General features: G+C 40.5%; 1 protein-coding gene across 2 annotated transcripts; it reads left to right on the forward strand.

Moving 5' to 3' along the window:
- Positions 1-1,013: 1,013 nt before the first annotated feature.
- Positions 1,014-15,214, forward strand: pomgnt1 (protein O-linked mannose N-acetylglucosaminyltransferase 1 (beta 1,2-)). Of its 2 annotated transcripts, XM_054790729.1 has the most exons (21): positions 1,014-1,459; positions 3,335-3,437; positions 3,532-3,647; positions 3,757-3,822; positions 5,184-5,297; positions 6,497-6,614; positions 6,798-6,896; positions 8,389-8,516; positions 9,164-9,234; positions 9,725-9,800; positions 9,914-9,997; positions 10,822-10,863; positions 11,155-11,213; positions 11,812-11,884; positions 12,064-12,192; positions 12,364-12,489; positions 12,628-12,692; positions 12,777-12,821; positions 13,562-13,697; positions 13,779-13,888; positions 14,666-15,214. In XM_054790729.1, exons 1-21 carry the CDS (start codon positions 1,340-1,342, stop codon positions 14,745-14,747), a joined length of 1,962 nt encoding a protein of 653 aa, XP_054646704.1. In that variant the 5' UTR covers positions 1,014-1,339; the 3' UTR covers positions 14,748-15,214. The 2 variants fall into 2 exon arrangements, with proteins under 2 accessions (XP_054646704.1, XP_054646705.1); XM_054790730.1 differs by lacking the exons at positions 1,014-1,459; positions 3,335-3,437 and adding an exon at positions 3,961-4,683 and having other exon boundaries at positions 3,567-3,647.
- The last annotated feature ends 787 nt before the right edge of the window (positions 15,215-16,001 follow it).

Raw genomic sequence — 16,001 nt, forward strand, 5'->3', positions numbered from 1 at the left:
AAAGGTGCCGCCTCTTTCGGCTCCCAGGTGGCTCCTCAGATTTTTTTGCTGTCTCAGACTAATTTAGTACCAAATTATGTGTATTGTTTAAAATGAATTAATTGAATGTAAAAAAATACATGATATAAAATGTTTATTATTCAAATTGATTTATTAAAACCTCAATGAACAGCCACAAAATGCAAATTTCTCAGGAACGAATCGGCTCTAAGAACACCACAGAGTGTTTAACCCCGACCCTCCCCCTCCCGCTCAGTGTGCTCATCTTGACCAATGACATTCGTCTTTAACAGAAAAAAAGACGAGGAAAAAAATTAATCGGCTCCCAATTGGCTCACAAGGGCTCCCGTCGTTAATTTCAAAGAACCAACTCTTAGAGCCGAATCGTTGGCGACCGACACATCACTAGTGAACAATGGCGACTGAAGCGACATCCATATCGATATCAGTGCATCAATGTCTGAAAAATTCGGGCCCTTGGACAAAATTCACTTGAGGGCCCTGAGCTACACTAGCTGTAGGCGCTTTGGGCTCTTTTTATGGAGGTAAAATGTCGCCATCTCTTGGTGAATTTAATTCATAACAGTCAAATAAGAGTATAAAAGACAAGTGACTATGAAATAAGTAGTTATTATTTATTATTTATGACAATCACATTTTAGAAACAATACAGCAACAATATCAACTAGTGTATTGTAAGTATCCACTTATAATACATTATAAGCATAAGTGTATTTATATCAACTAGTGTATTATAAGTATTAAAAAAAAATTAGCCAGTACGATGATAAAACAAACAATCAGGACACATTTTCAAGTTTACATTGGGAGCATTGTGAAGAATGTTATTTTGATGTTTGTTGAACTTTTTTGGAATAAATCATCAGTTATGCTGAGGACACGTACTGAATATGTCCCGTGTATTACAGTATTTACATATATCAATGGCCAGTAGGAGGCAGCATACACATTTGCGTTCCGCCAGGAAACCGGAGAAGAAGAGAGTGACGTCATTTAATCTGCGACAGGCTTCCGCATAGTTATCATTTTGCAGAACTATTAACCATTTTCACTTCATTGGCTTCTTCTGCTTACCACGAATAAAACCGTAACGTTAAGATTGCTAATTTTCCAGCGGATACATACACAGTGTGTGTAATGTGGGCCTGTGGGTTTTTTGTGTAAAATAGCTCGACTTTAGTGTGACGCTCATTGACGAGAAGCATTGTCGGTGTGTTGTGTTGCTTTGCAGAAGAGGATGTGATTTTTGGGTTCTTGATTTTGCGGGACGAGGAGGAGGAGGACGACGACAGGCTGAAGGTCTGACGTATCCAGCGGGATGGAAACGTGGACCCCAAACCCACGGGCTAAGCCTTTCATTCCCCGCCAACAAAGAAGCTTTTACCTCACCTGGAAATACAAACTGACTAATAAGAGGACGATTCGCCGCTGCTGCCAGGTAAGCCGCTATACAGTATATTATTTCATACTTAGTTGTTTACTTGATATTTTATGTTTTGCATTTTGACGCAGACTGTGCCGAAAATGAACAGAAACGTGTCCTTAAAATGGTATGGTTTGGTGTGGTATGTTTATTTGTTTCAGACATGCGTAACAAGTTGCATGGAGGGACACATGTCTTTGAGAGGTCAAATAGTCAGTTAATTCTGCAGAGCCAACCCTTTTGACAAAAAATATGAGTTTTGGTTCATATCGCCCAGCCCTACCTTCTTGGCGATGTCAGCAATGCTTTTTGTCAGATGCATGTTGGGATGCGTGTATCCATGTTGTTGACATCCACATCCACTCCCTTTGACTGCAGAAAATCGGCCACCTGTTGCTCCAACTTGTCCTCCGTTGTCAGCTGCGCTGGCATAACACTGCGTGTTATGTGAAGCCCGGTCACAATTACATTGTTCATGCGCGTTGACTGCTCCAGATCATCCACTCTGCACGTCATTTGGGATATACAGTGTTCCCTCGCTACATCGTGGATTTGCTCTTTCACAGATTTTTTTTAAGTGCAATTGTGCATGTTTTTTTTAACAGCATACACACGCGCATTGTGTTCTGCGTCCTGGTGGTGTATTACAGTGATCTATCGGTACTCTGTTGCATATGTCTGTTACTGTATATACTACTGCTACCAGTAGAGGGTGTTGTATACGAATGTGAGAGTTGAAAATGTGTCCAGTTGTCTTAGTGAATATAGAGCCACAGCAGTCCTGATTGGCTAATGGAGAACTCGCCATTATTATCTGATTGGCTGTAGACCATTGTCAATCAATCACTTCGTGCAGGACTGCCCGTTTCCCGTTGTGTGAATGAAGGCAGAAGTTACGCAGCTGTAGAGTGCCTGGAATACCGTAAATCAGGGGTCACCAACGTGGTGCCCGCGGGCACCAGGTAGCCCCCAACGACCACATGAGGCGCCCGCAGGCCTGCTTTTCATTCAGGTTTTCAGTTAATAATGTGAGAACACTACAAAGAAATGTATTCTGAAATATAAAATGCGAGTTGTGGATACCAGCATTTTGTGAATGTTTTGGTAAAACAAGCATATTTGATTTGTTTGGGTTGAAATAAGGTATGAAAATCATTTCTACAAAAATGAGTAGCTCGTGGCCATTTTAATTTTCTAAAAGTAGCTCTCGCAAGAAAAACGTTGGTGACCCCTGCTGTAAATGAATCTTTGGTCAGGACAAGCCACGATTAGAGGAGTGAAATACGCGCTAGTCGCTTCATTTCTTGCGTCCAATCTCGTAAATTGATCATTAAAATTCAAACGATATTTGAACTTTGAGTGTTTAAACAAGAGAGAAATGAGATAAAATGTTAATGCCTGTGTGAGAAAAGTGTACAAATTGTATGGTGAGGGCTTTTACAGCCTTAAAACATATATAACAACTGTACCAAAATATAGGTGCCTACTTCGCTGATTTCACTCATTGTGGGCTATTTTGGGAACCTATCCTGTGCAATAAATGAGGGAACACTGTAAATGGATCCTTCTCATCATTCTACTTCTTTAAAGCTTCCACTTTTCCTTCCAGCACCCTCCATTTGTTTACCAAGTGATTCATTTTCATTCTTCAAATCCTTAACGTGTTTCCTCAGGGAGTTCACGTCTTGGTGCTGTTTATCTATTTTGCTGTTTATTATTGAGCTCTCCTTAGTTCTCCAAGTGGGAACACTTGTTGCAAGTCATTTTTTTCACGGGCCGTCATTTTTACGAAGTGATTAGGAAATGAATGATATCAGCCTGATTTGAAATCACTTCTGAATATATCATATTTATGACATTATTACAACATTTATTTCTTTTCTTCCACAGGCTGGCGCTGTGCTGTTTCTCCTGGTCACCGTCTTAGTCAACATTAAACTCATCTTGGACACCAGAAGAGTAGTGAGCGAAGATGCAGCAGCCCAAGAATATGGTATGAAGCCATCGTCTGCGTTATTTATTTACATTTATGTGTAAATTGTGATAAAAAAAAAAACAACAACAACAACAATCTATTGTACTTTTAGAGGATGTGATGCCAAACATGGCGACGCCTCGCAGACCGGCAAATGGGCGCAAGGTCCTGGACATCGAGGCGTACTCCAGCCGCTCCAAAGTGTATGTGGCAGTGGACGGAACCACCGTGAGTTCACAAGAGTCATACTTTGATTGGGTGATAAAACCATTGTACTATAGAGTATGTACAATGACTAATACTGTATATCCTTTTGTGTTTCGCTGCTTTTCTGCAGGTGTTGGAGGATGACATGCGTGAGCAAGGCAGAGGCATTCATGTAATTGTTCTCAACCAAGCTACAGTAAGCATATTTTATTATTTTTTGGATCACAGAGAGAGTCCAGCCTCGGAATGATGATGTTAGTGGTGTGAAAACGTGTTTGCCTCCTTCCTGATTTATTGTAATTGTATTTGTATTTGTACTTTATTTATCCCACAGCGGGGAAATTCACTTGTTACAGCAGCAAGCAAGATACGCAAGTAAAGAATACAGTGTAAAGAATACATATTGACTACAACATGGTTCAGGTGGTGCAGGTGTTGTAGAGCCTGACAGCGGTCGCTATGAAGGACCTGCGGAACCTCTCCTTCTTACACCGTGGGTGTAACAGTCTGCTGCTGAAGGAGCTGCTAAGGGAAACAACAGTGTTTATTTATTTATTATTATTAGTTTATTTATTGTTTTCCATATTTATCACACTTATATGTTTCAGATCATCAAACAAAAATCCAAAGCTATTAACTGGTTGGGCCACCCTTAGTAGCAGTCAAGCATTTGCGATAACTTGCAGTGAGTCTCTTACAGAATTGTTTTTGCAGAATTGTTGTCATTCAGCCACATTGGAGGGTTTTCCAGCATGAAGCGCCTTTTTAAGGTCATGCCACAGCATCTCAATAGGATTCAGGTCAGGACTTTGACTAGGCCGCTCCAAAGTCTTCAGCCATTCAGAGGTGGACTTGCTGGTGTGTTTTGGATCATTGTCCTGCTGCAGAACCCAAGTTGGTTTCAGCTTGAGGTCACCAACAGATGGCCGGACATTCTCCTCCAGGATTTTTTAAGTAGACAGAAGAATTCATGGTTCCATTTACCACAGCAAATCTTCCAGGTCCTGAAGCAACAAAATAACCCCAGACCATCACACTACCACCACCATATTTTACGGTTGGTATAGTGTTATTTTTCCTGAAATGTGCCACTACTTTTATGCCAGATGTAATGGGACACACACCTTCCAAAAGGTTAAACTTTTATCTTGTCAGACCACAGAGTATTTTCCCAAAAGGTCTTGGGGATCATCAAGATGTTTTTTGGCAAAATTGAGATGAGCCTTAATGTTCTTTTTGTTCAGCTGTGCTTTTTCCTAAAAAAAAAAAAATATTGTTATAATGTGACTTTTTCTCTTAATATTCTGACTTTATTCTGGTACAATTGCAGCTGTTTTTTTCCATCTCTGCTTTTTTTTTTTCTTTCTTCTTGTAATTATGACTTTATTCCCATAATATTTGGACTTTATTCTAGCCACATGTAATGTCACACAAATGTCTGCAACTTTGCTCAAACTGAGTCTTGTCGTTTTGGAATAATCCTGCCAACAGATTGATTGACGGAGTCAAACAACCCGGTTAAGGCAAATATTTTCCTGTGTTTTTCTTTTCTTTTAGGGTCATGTGATGGCCAAGAGGATATTTGATACCTACTCCCCCCACGAGGATGAAGCCATGATCCTCTTCCTCAACATGGTGACCCGAGGGCGAGTTCTCATCTTTACCATTAAGGTTGGTTTGCACTGTCAGTTTGACGTAAGTGGGTGGGCATGGTGGCGATGGATATTATAGTTTACACTGAAATTTGTCAATATTTGTTTGTTGCCGTGGTGTAAAAGAAACGTGCAATTCCCAAACACAGAAGAACTTAGAAAGGAAATGGTGTTCTTCACATTTATGTGCACATGCGTCAGTTCCCGCCCAATCATGAGGGCGCTTCGTACACACGCTTATAGGAATGTTTTTTGTTTCCGTGTGTGTTTGCAGTATATGGCTGTTACACACTAGGAAAGATAAAGGTATGATCACAGGAGATTGAAAGCTTCTCTATCTTTTACACTTATTTCACCAGCACAGAGTGTGTACTTTTGTGACAGTTGATAAAATGTAAACATTATTTAAATGCAAAAATCTTTACATTTATTGATGCAATACAAATAACAATAAAAAAAATTATAAATACCAGGCGGTAAAACATAACACGGTGTAAACGCGCTCATACAGCCTGAGTCGCACACACGCTTACGCACTAGCATGCTCTGCTAAGCTAAGCGAACCTCGCTAGCTTCCACTCACGATCCGTAAAAGAGAAGTCTCTGTGTTTTTTTCGCCAACTTTTGTTGGTGTTTCAGGTCGCCGTTTCGACCTGTTTAGTTCGGTAGGGGGCAGGCTAATGTTTGTGATGAGATTCCGCCACGATTGAGCTGTCCGCCGGGGAAATACGTTCCCTCTCCTCACGATAACAGCATTTCATTCACATGAAGTCAATTTCTGCGCGATTCCCCGTTAAACAGTAGATTCAGATTGCGATTCTGTTTGTGGTTCCGTTAACCCGAAAATCATAGAGCCTTACACCCCACACACGAACACAAGGACATTCCTTTAAGCGTGCGTACGAAGTGTTGGACCGGTGCTGTTTGTAATGAAAGATGAGTGTCAACATAAGCCTGACTACCAGGCGTGTACCAGTGCATGTATTCCTAATCGGATGTTTCTGTATAGAGGCTTACCGACTTCCCACATGGTACACACTAAGTGAGGGACAGGAAGTGTTTATTGTGTCAGGCGTCTACTCGGTAAGCAAATGGCATGAATGGGGTGTCAAACTGCACTCCATCACAGATAGCCATTACTAATATTTTGACTCTTGGCTAATTGAGGTGCAGGTTTCATGCTCCCTTGTCACTGTTACGTTTTTTTTTTCCATGTAGGACGAAGGCACGTTCCACCTGAAGGATGCTGCTAAAAACCTGCTGAAAGGTCTGGGAAGTCAAGTGTCTCTCAACCTCAGCTGGAGGGACATGTGGACTCTGGTGGTGAAGAAAGGAGGTAGTCTGCTCTCCTAGCATAATCGGGTTTCTGCCTCAGGTTGTAATTGATCAATAACTTGTGTCCACACTTGAGCCTGGACTTCATGTTGTTTTTGTTGACACTAGTGTAAGAGGTGTGTTGTCTTTTTTTGAGTGATAGTCTTTTTGTCTTGACTGGTAAGCTCTGCGTTTGGATGTGCAGGTCAGGTTTACGGCGAAAAGCATTCCAAGTCTCCTGCTCTTTCCACCTGGGGTGATCCAGTGCTTCTTAAAACGGAGGTGCAGCTCACTGCCTCTGAAGGTAACGACACAACACTAATTCCAATAATTACACATCTGTCTATTGTGACTGCTTCCATGTGGCACGTAAATCACTATAATGCTGACGAGTGCACTTCTGGAGTTGCTCTAAAGCGGGGGCGCACATGACGTTGATCGCGAGCTACCGGTAGATCACTACGGTAGTTTGGGTCGATCGCGTAAACGTCACTTTGTAGATGTCATCAGCTGACATTAAGCTCAACTCCTGATTCGCTCTTGCTCCCCCGCAGCGTTTCAGGCTACACACGCAGATGCAACTTTCATCTTTATTATTCTAATTACGGATAAACTAACTCAGCGGTTAGGTGCTTTTATCTATAACAAAAGTTATCTGTTCACTTGTAGAGGCTAGTTATGTAGAAAAAATAGTGTCTTGTTTGATGGCTTTGCTTGGCGTCATGAACTCCGCTACAGAAATCAGTGTTGTCTACACGTCCGCTTCTTAAACTATTATTTCACGATGAAATGGAACACGTGATCATTGCTGAAACCTTTTGAATATGTTGCCTTGACTTTGGCTGCATTGTCTTTTGCATATCAGAATCATTTTCAATTCTAGTACGTCGGTAATGTTTGATAGCAAACGCTAACTGGATGTAATACATGACCTGTGTCTCCTAATGAACGCTACGTGGCTATTTTCACTGATTATTACCAGTACCCGCGACCCTAATGAGGAGAAGCGGTCTAGAAAATGGATATTACCAGTACTCGGGTTATGTGGAATTATCTTCATTGCCATATGGAATATAATTATGATATCAACTACTTTGATTACCTGTAAAATTTGAAAATGTGAAATACTAATTAATATTTACAGTAGTACTTCAAAGTTCACCGGTTAGATTTTATATATGTTATGTATTATAGAAAGTGATAGATCATTTTGACTTGTAACACACATGCTGAAAAAGTGCGTGCATCTCTGATATACATACATGTACAACCTCCATAAATAGTTACTGGGTTCTCCTCACTTTTCTTCGGAAGTAGAATAATATGATGTCAAACGCCCGCTGTCATGTGAACGTGCACTTAGTACAAAGTTGAAAACCGGACTTGACAAAGTAAGTTGATAACCACCCTCGTGGGACCAATAAAACCTGGTTGTGGATGTTTGGTTTTGGCGAGTTGCACGTACACACGGGGAGAACATGCAAACTCCACACAGAGATGCCCCAAGCGGGGATTTAAACCCAGGTCTTCCCGATCTCCCGGCTGTGTGGCCAACCTGCTAACCACTCGGCCACCGTGTGGCCCTAAATAGTTACTTATATATTTTTTTATAAATATAGTAAATATATATATTTTCTATATTTATAGTAGGAGGTAGATCTTAAAAGTAGCTCGCAGGTTGAAGAAGTGTGTGCAACCCTGCTCTAAAGTAAGAACGTCAGTAATGCCTCAGTAGAAGGTACCAAGTGTCATTTGTGAACCACGACCAACCCTTGATTTGATGGCCTTTTCTGCAGAGGCAGAGTGCCTCTGGGCAGATACGGAGTGGAACAGGCGGAGGAAGCTCTTCTGCAGCAAAGTAGAAGGATATGGGAGCATCTGCAGCTGCAAAGACCCGGCACCCATTGAATTCAACCCAGAACCCGTAAGATACAAATTTAATTACTACCCCCGCCAAGCGCAAGCGCGGCGGTTATCTGTTTGTCTGTATGTGTTCAAAATAACTTGAAAAATTCTGTATAGATTTGGAGGAAATGTTCAGGAATTGTCGGAAATGGGATATGGAAGAACTGATTACATTTTGGGGGCGATCCGGATCATCATCTGGATCCAGGAATTTTTTTTAAAGGATTCTTTAACATTGCAAGATAGGACCATTTTCGGCATTTGTACATATAACTCCACAAAAAATGGTCAGAGCACGGGGAAACAAAAATATAGGACAAGTTTCCAACAGGTTCTACAGAATAAGGCTGATGTAGGATTATTATTTTGGTGGGAACTATGGCGCTGGCGAAGGTCTTTGCTCTCTTCTGTAGTTTTTCTATATATTTTTATTACCACATGGGAGAGGTTAAAAGCCTTTAGCCATTCAAATGAACAAGGGGCCTAATAAGCTGTACACTTTATACACTTCTGGTTTATTTTTATTGATTTATTGTTAGTTTTTGTTTGGGGAAAATAGGATGAAAGGCTGATAGGAAATCTGTAGTTCTGTAGCCAAGAAAGTTAAAAAAAATAATAAGAATTTCTTCAATGTTTGATTATTTGTCACGTTTTTCTGCCCTTTAGCTGACCACTAATCATGTCTTCAATGTACCAGTCGCGGTCATCGCAGGGAACAGACCCAACTATCTCTACCGGTAAGATCGCTTCACTAATGCAGGACTTTTTTATTTTTTTAACGCCACTGAGCTTGATCATTTTGTGACACAGGCCAGAAAGTTGCAGCACAGGTGTAACAAGTCCATTGCCACCTCTCAAAATTGTTACTGTACTGATGCAGTGTTCATGCAGAAAACGCACCCAAAGTCCAAAACTAAGCAAGGGTGAATTCAGAACACCCTTTATTTGACCGTAATGAAATGTACTGTAATGTGCATGAACATAACTGTATGAAACAAAACGATATAAACTGAATTAGAGGTTATGCCAAGGTGTGGAGTGGTCAAATATCCAGCCAGAATTAAGTCCGTTGTATAATCATTCAAGCCTCCAAAAGGAACGCTTCTAATAAATCATTAAGGGCTCAAGAAGAACATGACATTCATGCCCACGATGAGTGTATGTCGGTGTTTAATCTAAACCCTATGAGCTGTATTGTCAATACAACTCGTTGTCGTCTGTTTTCAGGATGCTTAGGTCTCTCCTTTCAGCTCATGGTGTTAACCCACAGATGATCACAGTCTTCATTGATGGGTATTATGAGGTATCTTGCCTTCTGATTGCAATGATTCACATATAGAACTATACGCTACAGCGCAAATACACCCAAAATAATAGAAAGGTCTTACTCCATCTGTGTTTGTTTGAACGTCCCAGGAGCCGATGGATGTGGTGGAGCTGTTTGGACTAAAGGGAGTTCAGCACACGCCAATCAGCATCAAGAATGCTCGGGTATCCCAGGTAAGAAGTCTTCCACGCTGTATTCAACCGCGGTGCGTGAGAGATGTACACGCTACATCCTTGCAGCGTCTAGTGTTATTAATTTTTACACATTTATTTAAGTCATTTTAATTTTTATTTATTGTAATTTTTTGCGCTTAAGTATTATTTATTTATTTATATATATATATTTTTGTCATTACACATTTATTTAAGTCTTTTTTTATTTGTATTGCCATGATTTTTTTTTACGCTTTTATTTGTCATTTGTCATTTAAAAAAAAATATTTACACTTTGGAGGTATTTTAATTTTCATAGATTTTTATTTTTTACACTTCTTTAAATCATTTTAATTTATTTTCATTATTTGGTTTACACTTAATTTGGTTACACTATTTAATGTCACTTTTATTTTGTATTTATTTACTTTTTACACTTTGAAGCCATTTGTATTTTCATTATTTTTCTTATTTTTTACACTTTTATTTAAGTCACTTATTTATTTTCTACACTTTTATTTCAGTCATTTTTAAAGTTTTTTTTTCACACTTGTTAAGTCTTTATTTCTTTTACATTTTTTCTAATTTTATTTAAGTCAAACCAAGCAAACGTTTTTTTGTTGTTTTTTTAAATCGCCTGTCATCTTTTGAAACATTAGTACACATAAATACATGTCCAAAGTGCATTTTAGAGGAATTTATGAAAGCATTTTGTCTAGGAAATGAGGGAGAACCTAATAACTTCATGCATCTAAATAATACACACATTAAAATTAAATATCAAGACCACAAGATCAGATATTTCACTTACAACTACTATACTAGCTGTTTTTGCTCTGTCACAGCACTACAAGGCAAGTCTGACTGCAACCTTTAATCTTCACCCAGTGAGTACATTATATTTACTGTACGCTGTGTGCAACAAATAAGTAACTGTGGGTATGAATGTGCGTGTGAATGTTTTTCTATGTGCTGCGATGTCCGAGATTTTGTCTCCCTGTCAGCTGGGACAGACTGATGTTGAAAAGGATAAATGGAAGCATTTTTGGATTTTATGAGCATCTTAATTTAGCTCACAAATTTTGATGATTATTGATCTATGATGCTGCTGTAGTCTTTTCAGTGTTTATTATTCTTTCTTTTGTATTCATTTATTTAATATTTCTCATTTCCTGCAGGATGCCAAATATGCTATTGTGCTGGAGGAAGATCTGGACATCTCCATTGACTTCTTCAGGTGTGCTTAGACAGAATAGTATAAAAATGAAAAGCTTTTTGAAGATAACTTGGACTACAGTACATAGAACCTCTTGCTATGGAAGTAATCACCAATAGAGGGTGGCCTTCTGTCTCTCTGTTGCATTTAATCAGGGGTGTCCAAACTTTTTCCACCCAGGGCCACATACTGAAAATCAAAGGATGCAGGAGGCTACTTTGATATTTTTATGTTTTTTTTTAATTTTGTAAAACGCAAAAAAAACCCCTTTATACAATTTAAAGACAAAGCTGTTTTATTATTCGTTATTAGTACCAACATTTCAGCTACATTTTGCCTTTGTGCTCAATTTTCCCAATTTTTTGTTTTTATTCCTACAATGTGCCACGGGCCACGGACACCCCTTAAGCTTCCAAAAAATGATGTTGAAATCTTTTTCATGGGGTAAACTTACAAAATCAAACACTTATTTCCCCCACTGAATGGTTTCCTTTTGTTATTGTTGGTCAGAATTAGTATCTATCTCGTGTCTTTGAATCCCCAATGTTAAATGACAGGCAGAGATTGGTAGAAAAAGAGATAAAATTGCTTCACTCCTGTGTTTCTGTTATTTTCACAGTTTTCTGAGTCAGACCATCCACCTGCTGGATGAGGATGACAGCCTTTATTGCATCTCTGCCTGGAATGACCAGGTGAGCAAACTGCTTTTTTTTAATTTTTATTTTTTTTTTACAGTGAAACATAAAATGTATTTCTTCTTATTACTAACCATTTATTGTGCAATAACACCACCATCTGTTGTTGTTGTTATTGTTGTTTCATTTGTCACATACTCCCAGTCTTTACTGCATGTTATATTTGTGCACAACAGGGCTATGAACACACCGCAGAGGATGCTTCCTTGCTGTACAGAGTGGAGAGCATGCCTGGCCTGGGCTGGGTCCTGAAAAAGAGTCTCTACAAGGATGAACTGGAGCCAAAATGGCCAACACCGGAGAAGGTCCAGGCTATTAAACCTTGTTTAAATGGGTGTTAAGATTGTGTTGCTGCGGTGCTGATATTCCAGCGCGTGTGTGTGTGTGTGTGTGTGTGTGTGTGTGTGTGTGTGTGTGTGTGTGTGTGTGTGTGTGTGTGTGTGTGTGTGTGTGTGTGTGTGTGTGTGTTCATTTAGCTGTGGGACTGGGACATGTGGATGCGGATGCCAGAGCAGAGGAAAGGCAGGGAGTGTGTCATCCCGGACGTGTCCCGCTCCTACCACTTTGGCATCATCGGCCTCAACATGAATGGATATTTCCACGTAAGGTTGAAGAACAAAGTGCACTGGAAAGTTGCACTGAATATTTCTCTGCTTTTTTTTTCCCCCTCCTTAAACTGTTACAAATTAGCATAAATATTACGTTCAGTCTTGTCAGGTCTTTCCTCTCGTTTGACATAGGAGGTGTATTTCAAAAAACACAAGTTTAACACGGTGCCTCACGTGCAGCTGAAGAACGTGGACAGGTGTGTGCAGCCTAATGACAAATACATGCAGAAAACTTGCAGACTGATGACTAAAGTACTTGTTTTTTGTGTATGTTCCCTTAGCTTAAAGAAGGATGCCTATGAAGTGGAAATCCAAAGCCTGCTTAAGTGAGTGAGATCTGGCTAACTCCTTGAGCAAAGACGGTAGTTAATACAGTGGAACATTGGTTGTAATCATTCATCTGTTGCAGAAGGTCCCGAGACTCACCGAAACGTAGTCTAACCATTTTTCAAAAATGTTAACACAGAACTTGTGTTATAGTTTTACAATAATAGTTTTACAATAATAGAAAATGCACATAAATGATGAATGAACAGGATAAACGAATTGAAGACGTGATTGTTGACGGCAGCGAGATCCACTCGGACATCAATTATTTCTTGAATTCACTCGCGTTTCTCCGGGGAGAGGAAAAGGGGAGAACAAGAGGAGAGGGGACCAACTCCAAACTATGCTCCTTTGGGGAGTACAGTTTGGGACTGGGAGGGGGGGGCCCAAATCCAGAGCGTCTCACTGCAGCAATTTCGTGGAGGAACTGTTCTAGCAGCGACCTTGGCCGAGGCCTTTGCCAAGATTTTTGATACTCAAGTCCTGGTCCACCGTGTTGTTATTTTTAAAAGTCGCTATTTTTAAAAACTGAGACCAAAGGGGTCATTTCTATGAAAAATTGTATTGTTATTGTAGTCATTATCACTCGCATGTGCAAGCAGTGCCTATTTTATCTTATGTGGATGTGAGTCCATCAATCCGAGGTGTGTCGACTGCACCGGGTTCCACTGCATACACAGCATAGATTAAAGGAAGAGGACAACTTTTGCAAGATGGGTGTTCAACTGTTCGATTGCAGGGAGGCAGAGGTGCTGGACCACACCAAGAACCCGTGTGAGGACTCGTTGCTGCCGGACTCCGAGGGGAAAGTCTATGTCATGTTCATTAAGATGACGTCAGAGACGGACACCTCGACCTGGACTGAGCTCGCTAAGGTACGCCGTTACTTCAGAGGTGTAACCTGTGGTGCATGGGATTAGAAAGCCACTAATGCTTTCCTCTAATCTTCTACGTAGTGCCTTCATGTTTGGGACCTTGACGTTCGGGGGAATCACAGAGGCCTGTGGCGACTCTTTAGAAAGAGGAGTCATGTCCTGGTGGTGGCCGTGCCCATCTCCCCATACTCGTAAGTTAATATCGACTGTTGATGTACGTTATATGTGAGAGTAGTTGTACGATACGTACGGTTCTGCCTCCTGACTACCAGAGGAGGTACTTCAAGCACTCTATATCGCTGTCTTGTGCGTGTCCAAGTCCAATGCCAACAGTGTCACCCTCTGATCACTGGTGACCCTTGGATTGATTATATCGCCGTGTGTCATCAGGGGTTAAGTCCCTTCATTCTTCACACTTGGCTGCCCTAGTAGCTTAGAGATAATTCTGCTAAACCCCACCTTGTCGTTGGTAGTCATGGGACCGCATTCGGAGATGGAGATGCTCCAGCGGCTGCGATGAGCTAATTAGAGATTGTATCAGTGGTCTTCTGCAGGTTGGTAAGTTGTGGAACTCTGCGATTCTTGTCGGAACCATGGTGGTGGTTACTTCCCACGTTATGCCCCATGTGCCTTGACTTCAACCACCTTATGGAATGTTTGTCAGATTGCCCCTGTAAGATTAGCTGTGGCAGACCTCGTCAACAGTGCAGATAACATCTGCCCAAAGCATCAAAAGCTTAAAATGTTGTGCTGGTGCAGGAATTTGACATCTCCTAACCATCCTGTGGCGTTGTCCAGTCATGGGGATTACATCCTCCTGACACCAGTTCCTCTGACTGTCCCTTCTGGACAACTGAGCGCCCTCTCGTGGCTGTTGACAGTAATGTTCACTGCTTGGTTCATGACAGTCAGTATGAATGAAAAGTATTCTTTCTTCTCTGCTTCCTCTCTTCGTTTGTGATGATCAGAGTGAAGAAACCTGCCAATGTCACCCCCATCCACTTAGAGCCCCTCCCCAAAGAAGAGGGTGCCCCGGCGGATCAGCTGTAAACCTCACACTCTTGCACTCTCACGCACACACAAAAGGCGTTTGAACCAGCTCGGCCGGGACTTAACAATTCCTTCAACCACTAACAACAAAGCTTGGGAACTGCAACCTTTTACTTTTTTTTTTATCATAAACACAATTCAGCCAACCCGTAAGTGGAGGAGGATGACACTCAATTGACTTTTGGTACTAAGTGACTTTTTCCTATACTATTTCCCTGAAAAGTGTGTGATCTTGTTTGGGTCATTTGCCTAACAGCAGAGATATCTGAATTTAAAAACTACTGAGTGTACATACTGTATGTTTAACTTATCTCTATTTATTTGCCTGTATCAATCCAGACCTTTTGCTTTTCATTTTTTTATCACATTTTATCTGGATAAGTGCATTTTTTAATAGAGATGAACAAAATAATGATGTAATGTACATACATACAAATATATTTTCAATAAAATAGACAGTCTGCATATTTTTCAACTATAGAAATTGAGGGTGTCCTCGCGCTAGGCCAATCGTACCGGAATTATCCCAGTCACGGCGCCTTTGGCTAGTGTGAGCGCACTGTGGTGCCCCGACCCCCTACCTACTTGAATACAGAAACTCAAAAATAATCCAAGAGTCAAACCCCACAGCACACTCGCTCATCTGGGACTACATTTGTGTGCGTAATAAAAACACGTTGCTCTTCTCGCAATTACTGACAGCGGCCATATGGCACAAACTAATCAGAAAGACTCCAAATAAGACTGGAAATAATCCACAAGGTCATGGAAATTCAGACAGATGATACAGACACTAATCAAGAATACAGCATGTCCTAACTTAGTAAGACTTTCTGTGCCGCTGAGAAAGTTTCAACGTAAAGTCGTTTCAAACAACAACTCTGTCATCTGTGATTCAATTCTTCCTTATTTGTCGTTTTGTTTTTTAGATGCTGTGATTGGATATACACCATATAGTATACCTAATTAAACACAGAGCTGCCATTCTGTATTACATTTAAAATATGAATCTAACCTAAATATCCTTGTTTGTTTCAAGCCAAAAGAGTTCAATTGTCTGCTTAGCAATGGGAAGGTAGGCTTTGGCAGTAGAGAGAAGCATCTGCTAAACAGGAAATGAAAAAAATAGAATTCCGTCCATGACACAAGCTATTATAGAGGTTGCATTTTTTTAAACGTAAATTGCACTCATCTTTTCATACTCCAAATAGTGACTATGGGCGAACATTCAAGTTGTCGAAGCCATCATATGGA

This window comes from Dunckerocampus dactyliophorus, chromosome 10 (assembly GCF_027744805.1).
Source record: "Dunckerocampus dactyliophorus isolate RoL2022-P2 chromosome 10, RoL_Ddac_1.1, whole genome shotgun sequence".
Lineage (NCBI taxonomy): Eukaryota > Metazoa > Chordata > Actinopteri > Syngnathiformes > Syngnathidae > Dunckerocampus > Dunckerocampus dactyliophorus.